Genomic DNA, 22,033 nt, shown 5'->3' on the forward strand with positions numbered 1-22,033 from the left:
TTTGTCAACACAGGGGCTAATAAAAGTGACGAAAATATGTAAGACACATAGTATTAATAATAGGACCGGTAGTGATTGGACCATAAAAACCCTTTCTCTTGAGGAAAAGCCCTCTTCATTTCACCAAAACAAGTGGTTTTATAGTGGTATTTTTAAATTTTTTTTGTCAACGTTTATTTATTTTTGAGACAGAGAGAGACAGAGCATGAACAGGGGAGGGGCAGAAAGAGAGGGAGACACAGAATCTGAAACAGGCTGCAGGCTCTGAGCGGTCAGCACAGAGCCCGACGTGGGGCTCGAACTCACGGGCCGTGAGATCATGACCTGAGCCGAAGTCGGACGCTTAACTGACCAAGCCACCCAGGCGCCCCATATAGTGGTTTTTTTAATAGGCATATAACCTATATATCATAGTCTCTTATCAGTTATCTTTTCTTACAGTCACTCATCTTAAAACTGAGTCCCTCAAACTGACAGTCAATTTATTTAGCTCATAATTCTGGGTCAGCTGGGAGGGCTTTTGATCTCCTGTGGCTTTGCTGGCCTCAGTGCTGTTCACGTGTCAGTTGGCAGATCTGCTGGGCTGGCCGGTTCATGATGGCCATGGCTGGGACAACTGGGGCTTCTACTCATGTAGCTTATTTTCCAGCAAGTTAGTCTCAACTTCATCACGTGGTGGCAGGGCCTCAAAGAGCAGCAGGAGAGGGCAGGCTTCAGTGCACAAACATCTTTTCAGCCCCTGCTTGTGTCACACTTGCTCACTTCGTTGGCCAGAGCAAGTCACAGCTGAGCTTAGAGGCAGCGAGAGGGCACTCACAGCTGCAGGGCAAGGGGACGTGGATGTAGGGAGAGGAGGAATATGTCCGTGTCTGCAGTCCGCTCCATGGCACAACGGGCTGTAGTTGTCAAGGAGGATAAACTTGAGCCACCGGGACCCGGTATTTCTTCGGCACTCAGTTGAAAAAGAATATATAGTTATGTGGGATGGTTGGAGTGTCATTAAAACCAGAGGTTTCAGGTTGGCAGTTTACCAGAAGTAGGTTTTATTTGTCCTGCACCATGTTCAAAAGCTTTTTTGTTTGTTTGTTTTCTGAGCCAACATTTAACATCCAGAGATTTTGTATAAAATCTGAATTTCTGACTTTTGGGAAAGACAGTGTGGCAAAAATTATCAAAGTCCGAGTGAAAAGTGCCGTTTTTACCACACTATAACACTTCACTCTTACCTGGTTTTATTACTTGCTGCACTTCTAACACCAGCTGTGTGGATTTTTTCCACATCAAGCAATTCTCCAGTTCTCTGCGGACACCAACTGGGTGTCCTACAATTCAGTTATGACACCATCTGGAGTTAATGCAGACCACACAGGTTCAAGACTCAGTCTCACAAGACTGCCCCACTTCAGACACCAGCCGCAGTCCCAGATTGTACCCGTACTTCTGACCAGCCAGCTATAGATTGGGGCTTCCCGTGACTCGCTCTTCCGGTTCAGTAATTTGCTAGAACGGCTCACAGAAATCAGGGAAAACCGTTTACTTATGATTATTGGCTTATTATAAAGGATACGACTCAGGAATAGCCAAATGGAAGAGGTGCATGGGACAAGGCCTGGGGGAAGGGTCGCTACACTTCCACACCATCTCCCGGAACACTACCTTCCCAGGACCTCCGTGTGTTCACCAACCTGGAAGCTTTCTGAACCCCATCATTTTGGGGGTTTTACAGAGGTTCCATCACATAGGCATGATTGATTCAATCATGGCCAGTTGGTGATTAGCTCAACCTCTGGCCTGTCTCCCCTCCCGAGAGGCTGGGGGTGGGGTGGGCTGCAAGTTCCAAACTTTTTAATCACGTGGTTGGTTCTTCTGGCAACCAGTCCCTATCCTGAAGCTGTCTAGGGACCCATCAGGAGTCCCCTCATTAGTAAAGTAATTCTTTGTGGTTGTAGAGGTCTATTACGGATAATGAAAGATGCTTCCCTCACCTCTGTAATTCAGGAAATTCCCAGGATTCTAGGCACTTCATGCCAGGACCCAGGGACAAAGATCAAATATATATATCTTCTTATACAGCATCGCACCGTGTAATGTTTATCTTTATGATGAAGCCTGTGGTTTTCAGCCTGCGTGACTGTTGTCCATTTTGTCATCTCCTCCACCATGAGGCTAAGTATCACCTGCCACTTGTCAGAGGGGTCGCACCATGCATTCTCTTATAGCAGAGAAATTTGTCACCATTTCTAGCAAATGTGGAACAACAAAGGGTAGACTCTGTGTTTCACATGCAGTCTGTGTTTTGGTGTCCAAAGAACTTTTTCCTTTAAAAGTGGCTTGCTTGATTCACACTATCCTCCGCCCCTACAGACATGGGAATTTAGGACCCTTATTCTAATTCTGTACAGTCTGTGCTTGCATTCAACCCTGCAATCAGAAAGGTCCGTCACACCATTTGTCTACCAGAGCACACCATGTCACTCCTTCTTGTAAATTGCTCTGCGCTGTGATGCCAATGACCTACAGAAAGACACCTTGTTAAAGGCAGACCTCTGAAGGTCATCGTGCTGTAAGGTGATGAAGTTGTTGAGAGTGATGTTCTAAACACCGAACAGTCTCTTCTCTCTGAGGACTCGCAGAAACTAACTGGTTTGTTCTTCTTTTGTGTTCATTTGAAACTTATGACTGTGTCCCCGTCTTTATAAATGTGTTGGGGTGAGAGGCCCTTTGTAGACTTTGTGTAGCTCTTTGTAGACCGGCACATTCTTAGCTTCGTCTTGAGTCCCCCCGCTTTACTTTTATTTTATCATTATTTTCTTATCTGTTTGTTTTATGTTGTTTTTAAATTTACATTTAAAATCTTATTATTTTTTTCTTTTTTGGTAAAATATTGTTGATGCAAAGCTTTCTGTGTGTTAGCTGCTGATCATAAGTCTATAGAACTATGTTCCATATTTAACTCTGGCACAGTTAACACTTTGCTTCTCAGACCTCCTCACCACCACCAAATTTGTGCTAATGTCCATTTACTTTTGAGCACCTTCTTCTAAAACCAGGTGTGAACTTCATTCTGTGTTGCTTCTTCCAGTGGTATTTCTGTTACTTTGTTTGCTGTGTTTTTTTCCTTTGGTTTGTTTTTTTGTTTGTTTGTTTTTGAGAGAGAGAGGCAGCAAGCCGCGGAAGGGCAAAAGGAGAGAGAGAATCTTAAGCAGGCTCCATGCTAACCATGTGGTTGCAGGATCACTGCAGGGCTTGATCACATGATCCCGGCATCATGACCTGAGCCAAAATCAAGTCAGACACTCAACTAACTGAGCCACCCAGGTGTCCCTGTTTTCCTTAGTTTTTGCTAAGACATTCACCATACAGATGTTAGAGAACCTTTATTGTATTGCTCTTCATATATTAGATGCTTATTGAATATTTAAAGAAATGTATGAGTTTTAATAAAGTTTTCTTGTATTTGTTAGCTCTAAGTGGTTACAGGAAACCACTTACGATGAAATAAGAATTATAAATACCACCTGATCCTTTCAGTAGAAGCTTTTTTCCCTCCTCCCAGCCCATTTTGTTTGTAGCAAACATGTTAAATTTAAAATACAGTCTTCTCTTGTGTCTGTGCATTGAAAGAACACTTTTCAGAAATATGCATGTCTAGATAAGCTAAAAAAAAAAGAGAGAAAGAGAGAGAAGAAGTACAGTGATGTGATAAGAGCTGGGGTCTGGTCTAAAAGAAGCTTTGAATCTTAACTGGAGCTCTTGCTGTCTTAGTGACACTGGGAAGATGACTGCTCGGGGGCCTAGTTTCCTAACCTGTGAGCTGATTTGGTATTAATGTGGCATTGTGAGTGTGTGAGATAATGCATGGAAGCACTTAGAAGTTTCACTTTTGGAAAGGTAGGCTAAATAATAATCGGTCAAAGTATACTTTAAGACAAGAACCGTTACTTGAGATAAGATGGACATTTCTTAATAAAATATTAAACCCACCAGGAATATAAAACAGTTGAACAACTTAAAACTTGCAAACACTCAATAACGTAATCTCAAAATTGAAAGAACTATAAGGAAAAATGGTAGGTTTTTAACACATTTCTCTCAAACTGATAAAACAAGCGAATTAAAATCAATAGCAGCAGTGAAGGTTCAAACGACTAAATCAACACATTTAGCCTATATTACAGAAAGAGAGCATTGGAACAAGAAAACTTTGGAATATAATTTCTTTTCAAGAGCAAGTTCTGCAACTTGCTTTGCAGAACAATTACCAAATGGCCATATGCTGAGCATTATAGCAAGTTTCAACAAAGTATTGAAATCATACAGAGCATGGTATCTGAACATACTGGAATTAAACTATAAATCAATACAGAAAGATTACTAGAGTATTCCAGTATGTTTGTAATGCAAGCAGTGCACTTCTCATTCACATATGGGTTAAAGAAGAAATCACAGTGGACATAGAAAATGTTGTGATGAATAATGGTAGAAATAAAAACAAAATGTAGGGGCACCTGGGTGGCTCAGTCGGTTAAGCGGCCGACTTCGGCTCAGGTCATGATCTCGCGGTCCGTGAGTTCGAGCCCCGCGTCAGGCTCTGGGCTGACGGCTCGGAGCCTGGAGCCCGTTTCCGATTCTGTGTCTCCCTCTCTCTCTGCCCCTCCCCCGTTCATGCTCTGTCTCTCCCTGTCTCAAAAATAAATAAAACGTTAAAAAAAAAATTAAAAAAAAAACAAACAAAATGTACATGATGAATGTCAGCAGGAATAACAGTACAGACCTTCAAAACCTGCTTCTCTATAAAAACAGTGAGAACACTGGCAAAAATTGTCAGAGTCTTAACCAAAGGTCCACAACAATCTGAGGAGCATTTATTCTAGAAAAATGGCTGAATCTCAATAAGAACAGTAAGCTTTGTGATATGTCGATATGTCCTATTTTATGTCCTGAGTTTCCTGATGTCTTAATATGTTCTATTCCATTCTGACTTCCCAGCTCTGCAGTAGCCATAAAAGCTAATAGCTTATAGTCCTAGTAAAAACCAGCAGCCTGGCAGCCAGGGGAGGAGGCAAAACAGAGTTGGAACTCCTTCAAAGTCCCATTTCCAGAGAATTGTCATCATGTGGGTTGTGTGGCAGTTCCCTGGAACCCCTCATGCACAGGGGTTGTCTTTATTTGAAGTGACTCATATTTTGTCTAGTGAAAAAGCCTTTCTCTGGGGTGTTTCTCATCAACAGTCAGCGGCAGCTGTTTAACTTCACAGCTGCCTGAAGCAGCAGTAATGGTCGGGGCAAACGAGAAGCTGACCAAAGAACTTAAAGAAAGGGGAAAGCTGGGCAGTGAGATGTTCATAGGGAACTTTGAAAAGCCCCGTATGTTCCTGGGAAGCTGGAAGCGCACACACGTGGGCAGGGCTGTGGGCTTGCCAGGGAAGATTTGACAAGGCTCTGTGTTCTCACCTCTTCCCCAGTGTTGACGTCTTGAACAAGCAGACAGTGAAGACTAAGGCAGAGCTGTCAACTGCCTGACTGGGCATTGAAGGCATGCCCCAACACACACACGCACAACCCGTAGCAAAGTCTGGGAGCCTTACCAGTTGAAGGCATTTAAGTTATCTCTGGCCAGTCATTAGCAGCCCACTAAGCTAACCCAACAGGCTAAACACAAGAAAGAATACAGAATTTACCAAAGTAGTTCAGTAACAACAAAAGCAGCAATAAACAAACAGAGCGACAGTGCTTGGTTTGGGAGGTATCCGATGCACAGACTTGCCACATAATATTATTTAAAATGTTAAGTGTTTATTTAAAAAAGTCACGAAACAGACAAATGAGAGTATGGCCCATACACAGAGAAGAAAACAACTAATGGAAACGGTCTTTTTTAGATTCCACACATAAGTGAGTTCACGCAGTATTTGCCTTTCTGTGTTTGGCTTATCTCACTTGGCATAATGTCCCCCAGGTTCATCCGTGTTGTAAATGACAGCATTTCCTTTTTTCTCGTGGCCTGAATAATATGGCCTGTGTCTGTCTATATTTTTTCTTTATGCATGTGTCCACATTTTCTTTATCCATTCATCTGTTGATAGAAATGTTGTTTCCATGTCTTGGCTATTCTGAGTAATGCTGCAGTAAACATGGGGGTGCAGGTATCTTTGCAAGATACTGATTTCATTTCCTTTGGATAAATACCCAGAAGTGGGATTGCCACACATACAGTTCTATTTTTAATTCATTGTTAATTACATATTTATATATAACCATTATTAATTGTATAATTAATTAATATTACTTATTATTCCCATTTATTTGGGTCTTCAATTTCTTTGATCACCTTTGAGAAGTTCTTAGACGAATATAACAATACGCTTTCTAAGGCTCCATTCCTGGAGAGTGATTCCGTTTCAGGAGAGGCCCAAGAACCTGAGTTTGCAGGTCCTTCTGATGCATGTTGTCCTGACCACAGTTGGAGACATTCTGCTGTGAGACTTGAAATACTGCTCTTGGCTTTCTGTGACAAGAGGCCTGGCCAGCGCTGCCTGTGAAAGGCCGTTCTGATGGAGACATTGTGGTGCAGGGCTAGGTGAACACGCTCCGAATCTCTAGGCTTGAATCTCATCGTTGACACTTGTGGATTCTTGAACAAGCTACTTAGCTACTTAACCCTTCGAGTCACAGTTTCATCAACTTTAAAATGGGCAAAACTGGCAACCACCTTGTTAGTTTACCATGAGTGTTCAATGAACTGGATGAGAAGGGTAAGGCACTTAGCACAGTGCACCCAGCACATGATGAATACTCAGTAGATGGTACTTTTCTCCTTCCTCTTTATCCTCCTGCTCTTTAACTCCTAAATTATTTGACCAGGCCTAACAGCCCCAGATTATCTTAGAGATTCTGGTTTTTTTTTTTTTAATTTTTTTTTTCAACGTTTATTTATTTTTGGGACAGAGAGAGACAGAGCATGAACGGGGGAGGGGCAGAGAGAGAGGGAGACACAGAATCGGAAACAGGCTCCAGGCTCTGAGCCATCAGCCCAGAGCCTGACGCGGGGCTCGAACTCACGGACTGTGAGATCGTGACCTGGCTGAAGTCGGACGCTTAACCGACTGCGCCACCCAGGCGCCCCTTAGAGATTCTGGTTTTAATAGTATTGGATCTTTGGGCTGTTTTGGTTGGTTATTTATTTGTTTGTTTGTTTGTTTGTTTATTTTTGTCCAATAGGAGCATCAAACTTCTTCTCTAAGCCACTTGATTTCTTGCAAACATAAATCTCTCTTCCTTTTTTCCTTTCTGTACAGATTAGAAGGCCTGAGGCCTTTCCATACAGAAAGGAAAAAATGAAGCATTTTTACGTTCAGTTGTCAGTGCATTTCTATATATGATCATTTTTAAACATGTTTATTTATTTAGTTATTTTGAGAGAGAGAGTGCGCGCTTGCACGAGTGGGGGAGCGGCAAAGAGAGAGGGAGAGAGAGAGAATCCCAAGCAGGCTCTGTTCTGTCAGCTTCGAGCCTGATGCAGGGCTTGATCTCACAAACCATGAAACCATGACCTGAGCTGAGATCAAGAGCTGGACAGTTAACCGACTGAGCTACCCAGGCACCCCTATGTATTTGATCATTCTTAACTTAGAGATATAAAATGAGCAGGATGAGGGGCGCCTGGGTAGCTCAATCAATGAAGCATCTGAATTCGGCCCAGATCATGGTCTCATGGTTAGCGAACTCGAGCCCCGCGTCAGGCTCTGTGCTGACACCTTGCACCTAGGAGTCTGGAGCCTGCTTCAGATTCTGTGCCTCCCTCTCTCTCTGCCCCTTTCCCACTCACACTCTGTTTCTCTCTGCCTCTCATAAATAAATAAACATTAAAAATTTTTTTTAAAAATGAGCAGGATGAAGGATCACCACAGTAATCATATGAAGGTGCATTGGGCATTTTCAGTGGGGTTTAGGCTTTCAGTTGTATTTCCCTTTTATTATGTGGTCCTTTTTAATTGTTTTCAGCAGCAATGTTAGATTCTCAAACACAAATTATTATCATGATTTTAAAGTTATAACATTCTCTTGCTTTTGGGGGAACTAAAATGATAGCTATCATTGTATAGAATGGAGATAGGTAGATGACCATGCTGAGAACCACATTGCTTGCCCTGGGGAATAGAGGCCAGTACCAAGCACATATAAGATCCCTGAGGCTCAGAAAATTTCTCCAAGTACTTTTAATATTTTGAGTCCCTTAGGAATAAGTTCTGTAATTCCTAGGAATTTTTCCTCTTTTCCATTCTTCGCCTGCTCCTTGGTAAGAGCAAGCAATAAACTTCCTTGATTATAGCATCTCAGATATTTAGTATTGCCTAAAATTTCTTATTGGTACTGTCAGTGTTCAGGGCTTCCCATTTTGCAACTGATGGAGGTTTGTAAAATAACTAGGGCCTTTGGAATTTACTGTTCATAATCTTAAGTAGTTTTGGAGGCATAGTGAAAAGGTCAGGTCAGTTCCCATTTTTGCATTAGGCAGCTTTATGACAAAGTCCTGCAAGTATCAGATAATGATAGCCAACAGTATCCATTAAGACAACCTCTTTTATTTTTATTTTTTGTAAAACATGAGTCCATTTAAGGTAGCATGCCCTGTCTGTTATTAAAGAGGCTCCCAGGAAAAGGAATGATGAGACAGAAGTATGCTCCTGTTTTTCATTTTCAGTAATTGATGTCCTTTGCTCAGTAGTGACACAGTATTGAACTTTTAAGGATTCCCTTTGTAGCCAGCATTGGAGAGGGATTAAAGCAATGAGTCTGCCAATATGTAATCACTTCTTTCTTAACTTTGGTCAGACCTTCTCTACTTTTAATAACTTCGGGTTCAGACCCCTGTGATTTTTCCATATGTCACTAAGCTAGATCGTGGTAAGCGTTTGTGTGGCCTGCATGCCCTCAGAAGCTTTGTTAGCTGAAGTCAACAATATCAAGTAAAAAGTAGCTTTAAGCATCTGCCTGTAAGGCTGGTACAAAGAAAGCTATGGTTCCTGCCCTTGAAGGTCTTACACTCAACGACAGATAAGACCGATACTGATAGATACAAAAAGCATATAAACCCCTTTGATGGTGAATTTCATGGCATGTGAATTATATTTCAGTTTTTGAAAGTGCATAGACTTTGAAACAAAAACGTGTAAATAACATTCCAGGGGTAAATACAAATCCTGGAATAGTTATAGAAAGTTAATAGTGGGAAAATTTGGTCAAAGGATTATTAAAGGGAAGTTTCTTTCTTGTTGCAAGTTTATTGAAGGGAATGAATTATGAGACCCACTTGAAGGGAGAGGAGAGAGGTTTTGGAAAGAGCACAATCTGGGCTCGATGCATAACTGGCAAATAGGATAGTAGATCAGAATGACTTAATGAAATGAGTCCGTGAATTTGAGAGACGTGGAGAATGAGTGGTATTCATGGAAACTGATCAAGAAGGCGAAGAAAAAGAATCTGCAACGTACGGTTTTCTTGGGGGTTGTGCTCCTTTGTAAGGGCTTGGTTGTTGTTGTAGCTCTGCATTGCTTAAGGCTCCCTGGCTAGGGAGCTTTGCCCATGCAAGGTTGGACTTTAAACTCACTCTGGCTCTTGGAGGCATAGGTGAGCTACTGGTGTGGCTTTGTGCCTTTCTAGGAAGGCTTAAGCTTTTTGGGGTTGTTTCTTGTTCCTTAGGAAACTTCCATCAGGGAAGTGACGATGGGAGGTGGCCTGTCAGCAGGGACCCCATGTGGCGGTGACATTTCAGCTGTATAATTCTTGAACGGCAGAGTTCACGGGGAAACTTAAGTCTGAGAGCCCCTTCTAATTGCCCTGGGCTGATGGTACCTGACCTGAAGCTAGAGCTCATTTTGTTTATTTTCCACTATATACTGTTTGAAGAGGGACCAGTTTTAAGTAATTGAATGTTTTCAGGTTATTAATGATAGTGTCCAGTCCATTTTAGAAATAATCAACTGACAGCCTATCGTACCACATCATTCAAATCATTGCTAGACCCCGTGACATGTTGAATTACCCCATCTATTATCGATTGTAAATTTTACAGCATGACAAGCCTGACATGGGCATAATTTTTTCCCTATTGTTTTTTGTTTTGTTTTTCAAATTATGAAGGAACCTCAAACCAGTCACACAGCTGTATGTCAGTGTGGATGCTAGCACCAAAGATAGCCTGAAGAAAATTGACCGCCCACTCTTCAAGGATTTCTGGCAGAGATTCCTCAACAGCTTAAAAGCCTTGGCAGCAAAGGTAAGAATTATGACATCTTTAAAAGAGAGACGGGGGGGGGGGGAAAGAAGAAGTGGAGAGAGGTGGTTTTTAAAAAAAAACCTTCAACCTTGTTTTAGACTTCCACCCACTTTGATTATTCAATAAATATTTATTGAGTTCCTCTTAAGTTTGTAGCACTCTGCCTTTTATGTATAATTTGTCCTTCATGTATTTAGGGAGAGAGATACATGCTCCCAAAGTTAATTAATAAAACATAGTAAAGTAGCAGTTCATAGCTACCCTAGAAGAGATAGCAGCAAATAGTATATGTTTAAATACGAGATTAATTTTCTTGAATTTCTAAGACCAAATTTCCTACCTATAAGGGACTCAGCCTCAGAATTTCCAAATTTAATGCCTTTTTCTTCCAGCATTTGCCCTCTTTTATGTCTTCTCTTAGGTCATATTTACTTTCCTAGTCTTTTGTTTATTTTGAGAGAGTGAGCACATGTGAGCGGGTTGAGGGCAGAGAGAGAGGGGGAAGGAGAGAGAACGGGCAGGGGAAGGGTAGAAGAAAAAGGGGGAGAGAGAGAATCCCAAGCAGGCTCCCAACGCGGGGCTCGATTGTATGATCTGATCCGTGAGATCATGACCTAAGCCAAAACCAAGAGTCTGATGCTTAACTGACTGAGCCACCCAGGCACCCCTACTTTCCTATTCTTTTCGACCTAAAGTAACCTTCTGATTCTTCTTTTCCGTTAACCCCATATTGTAACAGTTGGTATTTTCTGTTAGTTCTGCCTCTCTTCTCTCATAGCCGTTCCCTTGTCCTGTTCTCTTTGCTTTTGCCTTGCAGTCCTTCACACTTTACTCAAACATGACAGATAATGAGAGTCACCACAGAAGCTTCAAAAATTACAATTTCCTATTCCTAGTGGCATTTGAGAATCTGCATTTTAAACATCGCAAGTGGCTTTTGATGTGCCGGCCCCATCTGGGACTCACTGTCCCAGAAAACCTCCCTCTCTCTCCTTTGCCCAGCCCTTACTCACTTTGCCGTTCCTGACCCACCCTGTCTGGCCCCAGGAAGGCCATCCTTCCCTGCTTATGTTGGTGTCTCTGCAGATGCACCCACTACATTTTCCAAGTCTTTGGTTACCTCCCCAGAGCCGAGATTGTCCTTTCTTTCCATTTCTTTGACTTGTGTGTGACCTTCCATGCTCAACTTCACTATTACCTCAATTTTGAAGCCTTTTCCAGTTGCAAACAGCTGCCCCTGTCCCCCTTAAGTTTTATATCTATAAACACACATTATTTCTGCTGTTTTATCTCATCGTCTCTCTTCTCAACTGAATTCCTTACTCATGTCTTAATTCCACTCGAAGTCTGCACAGCACATCTTATGGTACTTGAAAAGTGTTTCTTGAAAGAATAAACGGGTGGAAACTCAACAGAGCTCTGTTGTGGTAAGATGTATACATACATTTTCTGGGCCGTTCAGATGATTAAAACTCCCCCTTCCCCCATTTTATGCTTGAGAAGTTAAATCAGTGCCTTTTTGGGCAATTAGCACTGACAGTATTTAGGTAATGCAAAATAGGCATTTGGTTTCTCATCTGACCGGTCTTGGATTATTTAGAAAGCTGGCAAGCCAGGTGCTTCTTGGGCTCCTAAAGTCTCTTCATCTCTGGACTTCACCCTCAGCTCTATCCCCTTCACTCATTGCCGAGACAGGAGATACATGGCGTACAAGTCAGAATGCACTTAGATAGAAGCCAGACAGCAGGAGCTGGCATTATCGGACCCATCTGAGATTGTTACCTAGGCTGTATTCTGAGTCAGATGTGGACGATGAGAAGCAGGCATTAGTAGAATGGCTTAATAGCTTCTTTTTTCTTTTGGCCAAAATTTTCCACAAAATGTATTCTTGCTTGGAGTTATAAGCCCTTAGATATCCTATTCAGTTGTAAGTACTCTGGGTTGACTCATTGAGAGTAATGAAATAATTTAAAGTTGTGCAGTATTTTCTAACCTGTGAGCTTCTTACACGTAACGTCATAAATTGTGTCCATGTAACTCTGGTTGGAAGATTTTCCTTGGGCTGTTAGACTATCCTGGCAGATTACGGCAAGTGCTTTCTAAGCATTTTGTAGCAATTAGAGTGCATGTTTCTTATTGTATTGTTCATGTTGCCATTTAAGAAAGATCTGTGACAGGGAACTGCTCTTAAATTAACTAGATCTAGCTGTTACTTCCTTCTGAATATCTAATATTACTGTTACAGTAGATACTATCAAAGTTCTGCTTTACTGCTGTTTAATACTCAAAAATAACACTTATGTTGTAACTATACTTATTAGCTAGGCTCCAACATGTTATTACTGTAATCTGGCATCATTTGAGTTTTTAAATAAAACATCTTAAATGAAAGTGACTTTAGATACTTTAATTAGAACATCTATGCATTTATATTATTATCTTTATTGCCTGTTGAGGCTTTTAGTACGTTAGTACTTTTTGTTATTTGTTTTAGGCTTAGCAAGGAAAGGCATTAGAATTGAAAGAATTTCTTGAACTTTATAAACAGAAAAATTTGATTTGTCCCAAGATTTTCAGCGTTTTTATGAGCTAGTGTAACCCAAAGCAGAAAGAGGTAGGGTATTTGGGTTTTTTTTGTTTTTTGTTTTTTTGGTTTTTTACTCATGGCTAGTATAGTATTTTCATTTCTGGATCTTTATCCTTTGTCAAATTGTTCTGCTTCAAATATGAGGAGAGAGATATATTGGTACTTGAGTATATGGGGCTAAAAAGCAATTCCATCAAGGTAACACAGCAAAAAATGTGTTAGCTTCAATTTCCGTCCACGACAGCTACTTGTCACACAGTTTTTTTTTTTTTTTTAAAAGAAAAATCCATCTTGTCAATGACAACACTGACTGCCTTTGGCAGGAGACTTTTATCAGCTGTGTGACCAGATGTGTTTCTGCTGCACATTGTTATGCCAGGTTGAAGATCCAGCAGGATAAGCAGTGGTATTGATATCCTTGAAACGTTATATTTGAAAAGAAAGACAAAAATAGTTGTCTGCATTACACATTCTTAGATCTCAAGAGTGAACATTAGCACTCTTTTCCGCAAATGTGAGCATGCTCTGACCTGATGTTATTAGAGTTAATATAGTTTCATTGTTAAGAAAGGCTTATTGTACATTAATGAGGTAGATTTGTATCTAATAAGAGGTAAACCAGTGTATCCATGTGGCCCACAATTTGCAGCTTAAAAAACAAACATTTAATATTTGACTTCCTTATCTCTGATTATAAAAACATTATGTGTTCATTATGGAAGCTCAGGGGACGTAAAGAGAAGTATAAAGAAGCAAGGAAAGAGGTTACTTATAAATCCAGGACCTTGAGACACCGACTGCTAACATTTAAAGTACTTCTATTTAATCCTTTGGTGACGGGGGTGGGGGGGTGGGTGGGCTGCGTTTTTACATAGGTAACTCAATTCTATATGTTGCTTTTTGTTGTTAACATGAGGTCATAGCATTTTTTCATGCTATTAATTTTTCTGTATGACCTTCGTGTTAAAGACAGCTTAGTTTTTCACCTCAGCGTGAGATCACAGAAAATACATATATTGGTTTCTGCACCCGGTTTCTGGCACGGAGCTCCTAGAACCCTTGTAGTGTTCTAAGTGGTAAGGCCATCTTGTTTTAGTGTTTCACCTTTGACCCCATACTTAACATAGGGCTCCTAAAACCCTTGTAAATTCCTAAGTGATCAGACCACGAAGATCATCTCTTGTTCTAATGAGGTGACTCTGGGGGGACTCCTAAGTGGCTCGTAGATTGAGTCTCATCACCAAAAACATGAAGCTAATCAGAAGGCTGGAATTTTCTGTGGGTTCCCCGCCCCCCACCCCACTGTGCTTCCCCATTTCTCTAGAGAGGGGAGAGGGCCTAGAAATGGAGTAAATAATTGATCATACCTACGTGAGGAAGCCTCCATAAATCCCAGTAACAGAAGCTCCTGGGCTCGGGAGCCTCCCAGACCTCACCCTGTGTACCTCCTCATCTGGTTGTTCATCTGTATCCTTTCATAAACTGGTAGATGTAAGTAAGTGTTTTCCCGAGGTCTCTAATCTGCTCTAGCCAATTAATCGAACCTGAGGGAGGAAGGTCAGAAGCACACGTGGTAACCTAGACTTGACATTGTCTAAAGTGTGCTGCAGTGTCAGAAATGAGTTAAGTTGTAGAACACCCAGTTGGTGTCACAGAGAATTGCTTGTGGGGGAAAACTGCCCACATGTTCAATGGCTGGATGTGTTCTGTCTTAGTGGAAAGGGAGACACATAGGAGAGGACACTGGGTTGTTTCCTACTCACTCGGTTTCCTGCTTGTTGGCCAGTAGGGGGGTCTAGTGAGAGTGTGTCATGTTCTGGCACACTTCTTCAATTGTGCGTGTCTGGCAGTAAAGTCAAATTCCTGTCTTTATCACACTCGCGAGGGAGCCTTGATGCCTGTGCCGCTCGTGAGTTGCAACATACACACGTTGTCATTTAAAACCATTTCTGAAGTCACGTGCAGCCAGAGATGGCATGTCCTAGTCGGTAGCATTGCTATTTTCATTGTTGTGTGTCTTACAATCTAGAGTATCTTAGATGAAATGAAAGAGCATATCTTCTCCCTTACCTCCTTTTTGGGATGAACAAGTCTCCCCTCCATCGTTCTGACTAGTCCTGCTGCTTATTGACCCATTTTCTTTATTTCCACCTCCCAGCATTGATGCCAAAGTCTGCTCTTCAGTCTTTGTCCATCTGGCTGTGGTCTGCATATGTTTTTTTATTGTCATCTTTTTTTAGACTTTATCTTGCCCTTTACCTTCGTCTGTTACCCATGAGCCCGCTCCACGGGACGGGCCTCCCAGGCTGTGGATTCTGTCCAGCCTGGGTTTTTTTTGGGGTTTTTTTGTTTTAATTTTTTTTTTTTAATGTTTATTTCTGAGACAGAGAGAGACAGAGCATGAGTGGGGGAGGAGCAGAGAGAGAGGGAGACACAGAATCCGGAGCAGGCTCCAGGCTCTGAGCTGTCAGCACAGATCCCGACCCGGGGCTCGAACTCACAAACCGCGAGATCATGACCTCAACCGACTGAACCACCCAGGCACCCCTGTCCAGCCTGGGTTTAATGCCACCATACCCTCCTCTGCTTGACTAAAAACCATGTCTTGGTTTTAGCCACTTTTGAAATCAGACCAAGACTGCCGTGCTTGGATCTCTCCAGCGGTGTCATCCAAAGCCAGTGTCTACAAACTGACTGGTTCCCTCCAGTGCCAGGAAGTTCTGTCATAAGTACATTTTTCTCCAGACGTGACTTCTGCCTAAGCTCATTCTAGGGAAAGATGAACGTGTTGCATGTTGGGTTCATGTTGAGGCACTGGGTGATTTGGTCAGGCAGATAATTGCTTCAATCTTGGGGACTCAGGAACGTCATAGTAGGAACATGTAGGTGTGAAAGTCATCTCTGTAGCAGTTTGTCGAAGGCAAACAGGTGGACGGAATTGTCCAAGAAGGGTCTAGAGAAGGCCAAAGAAGGAGCTGTAGGGAAAACAAATTTTGAAGCTTTCAAAATGAGGAGCATATGGGGAGTGAGTCTGGGAAGAATTTGATAAAGGTGTTGGTGCAGTTTCATGCAAGTGAACGTATGTATGTTAACGTACAATTCAAGGAAACAGTTCGGTTCCAGAAAGAGAAGGGGAACGTTAAGTATGATGAAAAAGAAACTTGGTCTATCAGTTAGTCTCTAATGACTATGGCAAAAAGAAGTACAGTGTTTTGTGTAGAAGCCATTGTGTAGTGGGTTGAATGGGGACAATAGATACTAATGTAATAAATACTAACTTTTTGAACCAAGAGCAACAATATTAATGAAGAAATGAAAGGTATTTCCTTTTATCGGATAAAAATTTATCTAAGCATATGTGCTAATTTGAAAATAAATATTACTGTAATGAAGAAAATAAGATGACTCCTATGTCACCAGAAGTCAAAGGTGAAAAAACACTATCGCTATAACGCGTAGCTTCCGGGGTTTTAACTCTTGTGTGTATGTATATGTATGTGTATTTTACTTACAAAATGAAATCATGCCATACATATTTTTACAACAGTACTTCTTATTTATAATACCATATTTAAAATATTTATTTAAAATATCAACGTCTGTCAGCATAGATTAATTTTGCCTATTTTCTGGATATAACAATTTAATTTTGCCTTTGGCGGCCTTCCCTGACTCCCTCCTTCCCCCTCCCTGGTTTATATACCACACTGCCCATACCCAGCACTTACGAACTTGAAAGATCCCTGAGAGAAGGCAGAGTGTATGTGAGGTCTTTGTGCCCACCATGGTATTCCCAGCTCTTAATCACAGGTCAACACACAGTTGCCAGATAACCAGAATGCGATTGATCCACTCCCGTCGTGATGTGTATTCAGTTGTTTCCCATCGATTTGTTGTGTGTAGTAGTTATGAGCTTGGGATTCTGAAACAAGACCACCCAGGTTTGAATCCTATTTCCTACCACTTCTTGGCTGTGTAATATTGGTCGTGGGATTCAGTTTTCTCTTCTGTAAAATGGGGTTGATAACAGTGCCTTCCTCATAAGGTCTAGATAGAAACACCTAAAAATATCATAGAGTGCTTGTGTTTAAATTTTAAAATATAATGCCCTCTATCACCAATCTTGTGTATATAATTGATTTTGGACATCTTAAAAGGTACAGTACATGAGGTGGTAAATACTAATGTAACTACCATCTAGCTTAAGAAATAAAAGATTATAAACTCAGTTGCAGTCCCTGTGAACCCCTTTTCTATTATATTTCCTTTCCTTCCCTCTCTTGCAGAGGTAATCAGTATGTATTTTGTGTTTATTTTTCCATGCTATTTTTATACTTCACTCTATTTACTCTTCCATAAACAGCTGTTTTCCATATTTTAAAACTATTTACATAATAGTATCATTCTATAAATATCGTTCTGCAACTTTTCCTTTTTTTGACCATTTAAAAGATAAAATTTACCATTTTAAATATTTTTACATATACAGTTCAGTGGTATTCAATACAGTCATATTGTGTAACCATCACCAGCATCCATTTCCAGAACATTTTTATCTTCCCAAACTGAAACCGTATGCCCATTAACCAATAACCCCAGTCCTCCCCTCCTTGCAGTTTTTGCTTGTTGGTTCAATATTATATTTGCGAGATGTACCCGCATTGCTACGTTTTGCTTTTGAGACACTGAAACTGCTACATAGCAATCCGTCCTATAAATATCCCACAAGGTACTAATCATTCTCCTGTGGATGGGCATTTAGGTTTTTCTGTAGTTTTCAGCTCTGCAGTGAATGTTAGTGAAAGTGAGGCTCATGTACCTGTGCCGTAGTAGTTTCTTTAGGGTCTGTACCTAGGCGTGAACATTGCTGGATTGTAGGGTATACACATCTTCAACTGGATTTTCTGTTTTTGTTGTTTTTCATAGTACTCAGGAGAGTGGCTGTACTTCAGAGGGAAGCGTATGAGTTTCCACTTTCTATCCTCACAAGCCAGTAGTATTGTTGGCTTTTAAAATTTTGCTAAGCTGATGGATGTGACTTGGCCTCTGTGGTTTTATTTTGCATTCCTCTAATTAGTGAGGTGAGCATCTTCTTATGTTCTGGGTCATTTCCTTAATCACTTTTACATACCTTGCTTATTTTTCCATTGGTTGTTTATATACATTTTCTGGTTATTTCTTTCAGTAATGGCCTTTCCCTAACGTTGGCACGGTTTGTTTTCTCACTTCCTTCAAGACTCCATTCAGATATCCTGTCATCAGAGAGTCATTCGCTGACCATCCTGCGTAAAGGAGCTCCCCTCCTTGGTAGTATTCCTGTCCCTCTCCCCTGTCTGTTTGTCACATAGCACAGGTCACTACCTGACTTGTGTGTTTATCGTGGGTCTCTTCCCCAGTTCGAACATACGCACATACGCTCACAAGGGCAGGGACATTGTCTCGTTCTCTGCTGTATCCTTAGTGGCTCCCATCGTGCTTTGCCTGTAGGGCACATTTAATAAATAAAGAGAATGAATATAAGAACACATGTATGCTGGTATTCAGGTTTCCAGAAATGATTACCCCCCACCATGGGCTATGTAAACAAATGTTAGAAGGTAATAAAAAGACACTATTCCTCCAACTTTGTGAGCCTCCACAGGATCGATACATCCGGTTCGTCAGAGAACCTAGAGAAGAGCGCTGCAGATTTCTGCTGGGCCAGAGACACTAAAGTTGATGAAGATACAGGTAACCACTCCTGGTTCTGCCCGGCTCCCCTCAGTACCTGCCCCCCACCCCTCCTGGCAACAACTGGATAAAAACTCCTCAGAACCAGTGAAATGGAGAGAGAAAATGTTCTGTGTCCGTGTCTCTCTTTTTACTTGACGTATATATTTACATACTATGAGATTCTCCCCTCCAGGCCGTGCAATTCAGTGATTTTTAGTACATTCACGAGGCTGTGCAGCCATCACTACCATTTCGTTTAGGAACATTTTTGTCACCCCAGCCGAATTTCCTTTTTACTTATAATGTTAAAACACTTTTTTAAAAACGCCTTTGTGTTTCGTGCTTAGGTCTCCAAATACCTGTGTTTTTCTGGAAAGTGTGTGCTGCCTCCAGGGTCTACCCAGCAAACTCGCACAGGCTCGCGAGTTCGGCCCCCGCCGACCAGCAGCTCCCTGGGTGTTCGCCCCTGGGAGCCAGGCCTGCGCCACTCCAGCCTTGCTGGTGACACTGGAGGCTAGGTTCAGAATTGAAATAAATATAAGGCAGACCTTTGATCTTGCAGAGAGCATTATTACTGCAAGTTTCTGTGTTTAATAATAAAGCGCCGACAGCTAACATCTGTTAAATGATTGCCAAGTTCTAGTCCTGCTAATCGTTTATGTGCATCATATTGCTTTATCTTTGCACACTTCTTCTGAGGGAGATATTGAAATCACCCTCATTTGACAGATGAGAAAACTGAGGCTTATGAAGTTGTTTGGCCTGTTACCTGTTAGCGTTTGCTTATCCTCTGTAGCCACAGTGGAGGTCACCGTTTCTGAGAATCTGGATACAGCTACTGAATATCAGAACCTGAAAACTGGTATTTGAACTCGGGTTTGGTTCCAAAGTGCTCCATTTTGTCAGTCAGTACTCTCTATATCCGGAAGATCGAAGTTAGTCCTGTTGCCTAAAATTACCATTTTCCCTTCTTTTATTTATTCTTTGAACCGGGACAGTAAGACGTATTTATTTCTAGATGATGTGAAGAGGTGGAGATTTTCATGGGTCAGCAAAAGTTTATGAAAACATTACAGTTCTGTAGCTCTGTAATGATCTATTGCCAAGATATTCTAGCACTGAGGGAAGATTTCATCTGATCTGAATAACATCTTACTCATAATTTGCTCCTTGTTTCACATGGGAAGGAAGTATTTTTGGATTTAATCCTCATAATAATGTGTGATTCAGAGTGCTACCTGATGAGCTGTGGAGACTGACAGTAGTCTTCGTAATTTGATGAAATGTAGGTCCATATGTAGGTCCATGTATTGTGTATCAATATATTATAGTGAGATCATGATGAAAATGTAAACATGATTGACTGTTAGAAACTAACATATTTTAGTGAGTGGAAGAAAATTGCACGTTTTCCTGTTTTCTTAGAGGTGTTTTTGGTTGAGAATTGATTGGTTCCAATAACCTCCTTCCTCCACCACTTTTAGAAAGAGAGGGGCTGGGACTAAAGATTATTCTAATCAAGCCTTCCGAATTCCTACTCTCAAACAAAAAAAGAATTCCTACTGTCTTGCAGTTTACCCCTTCTTTATTGTTATTTGCTTCTAAGACTAAGTCTTTTTCTTCATCCTTTTCTAAGGGGAGAATTACAGAATGTTCCAAACTGAATTTTAAACCATATATTTGGTAGCCCTACCTAGCAGAACATGGTAAAGTGCCCTTTGCTGTTTCTACTGGGTGAAATGCTCCTAAACCCGCATAAAAGGGACTCCAGGACTCCAGGGGTGGAATAATTCAACACCGTGTTGCCCGTTTAAACAAAGCCTCAGGGAAGCATTGCTGGGTGACTTAGTCTGCAGAGCTGAACGTTGGGACTTCCCCATTGGATAGATTTGTGTGTCTAGAGGTGGGCATTCAGACCTAGCCTTGAAAGAAGAAACCTGTGAGATGGCCTGTAGGAGGAATCCGTGAAGAGCCCCCTGCATCAGGCATCCTGCCAGGAGGGTCTGTATCTTCATCACTCTGGTGCTTAGTAAGTACTCACAGCCACTGTTGAAAACGACCTTATCTCAGCAGCACAGAAAGTCCCATGCTCTTGCCCCCTGCCCCTCTTCTTCATCTCAGAGCACTGAGAAATACTTTTAGACTGAGAAACTTGGGAGATGGCCGCTGATCTGGAATCGGCCTTGTGTTCTTGTTAAATAGATGAAGTGGCTTTTGAGAAAGCCTCTGGGCAGCTACCCCACTGTGGCCGAGGGCCTGCTTTGCCGACATGGCACTAAACAGACAGGAGTAGAGTTCCTTCCCTGATACCCTGTTCTGTAGAGCCTTGGCTTTCTTGAGCCTTGATTTCTAGAGCATGTGTAGACACTTCTAAACCCTGGAGGGTGACAAAATCCTTTGTGACCCTCTAGGCCAGGATATCACTATTACTTGTCAGTACCCTCCTGTATCAATTTATCCTGGATTCTGCGGGCCTCCTAGGTTGGGCTGCCTTAGACCAGCTGTGGCTCCCTGCTTTGTATGAACGCTAGGAAGTGTAGTGTTTAGCCAAGGCATCTGTATGATGCCAAACGGAATGTGGGGTACCAAGCTGGGTAGCCCTCCTGGCCAATCAAGGACATCCAGTGATTTCTGAGAATCTGTGGGTACTGCTGGCAGATCATCCTGTATTCATCCAACGGAACACTTTGGTAGACCTTCTAAACAAAGGTCTCATCTCTAGCCACAGAATATCAGTGGAAAGTGATCAAGAAAATCTGGTAAGGATAGGGTCAGATGCTTGCATACAGTTGTCCTTAGCCATAATCAAAAGCCATGAGAGTAGGCAAATGGGGACCCTGGCCATCTTGCACCTGGCAGAGTGTTCTTCACGTGGTCCAGGGCTGCAGCACACGTTCAAGGTGGAAGAGGTTATAAGTTGGACAGTTTGGATGCTTTTGTTAGCGTGAACTTCTTTGCTATTAAGATCAACCTTGATTCTCAACATTGGTAGAGCAGCAGGACGATGGGGTAGATCCTGGCGTGGCCTGCTGCAGGCTTTTGACAGAGCTTGTGCTCCAGAGCCACACTGTCTGTCTTTGAATGCTGGCTCCACCTTGGAGAGCTTTGGGACCTTAGGCAGCACGTTCATGCTTCAATTCTTTTATCTGTAAAATGAGGATAATAGGGCACCCGCCTGACTGGGTTATTGTGAGGATTAGATGAATTGTTACAGAAAGTGTTACCGGAAAGGCCTAGAAAGCAGAGTAAGACTTAATAAATGCTAACATACTTACAACTCTCCAAAAAGGGTGAATGGAAATGTGTAATCTACATTTCAAGTTGAGGATTATACATGTTCTGAAATTTTAAAATATGTTATTTTAAGTAAAAATTACTCAATGAAAACGCAGACTTAAATTTATATATATTTTGGATATGTGCATTTTAAAGCATTCCAAGTTTACCTGTTTTGAC

At 41.6% G+C, this 22,033-nt stretch overlaps 1 protein-coding gene across 1 annotated transcript in view; it reads left to right on the forward strand.

The window, feature by feature from the left end:
* LOC115503973 (S-adenosyl-L-methionine-dependent tRNA 4-demethylwyosine synthase TYW1) overlaps positions 1-22,033 on the forward strand; it is a 217,667-nt gene that overhangs the window by 124,136 nt on the left and 71,498 nt on the right. The window contains exon 13 of the mRNA XM_030300561.2: positions 10,143-10,278. Within this exon, the coding sequence (XP_030156421.1) occupies positions 10,143-10,278 (136 nt within the window). The remainder of the gene's footprint in view (positions 1-10,142; positions 10,279-22,033) is intronic.

Source organism: Lynx canadensis, chromosome E3 (genome assembly GCF_007474595.2).
Source record: "Lynx canadensis isolate LIC74 chromosome E3, mLynCan4.pri.v2, whole genome shotgun sequence".
Classification (NCBI taxonomy): domain Eukaryota; kingdom Metazoa; phylum Chordata; class Mammalia; order Carnivora; family Felidae; genus Lynx; species Lynx canadensis.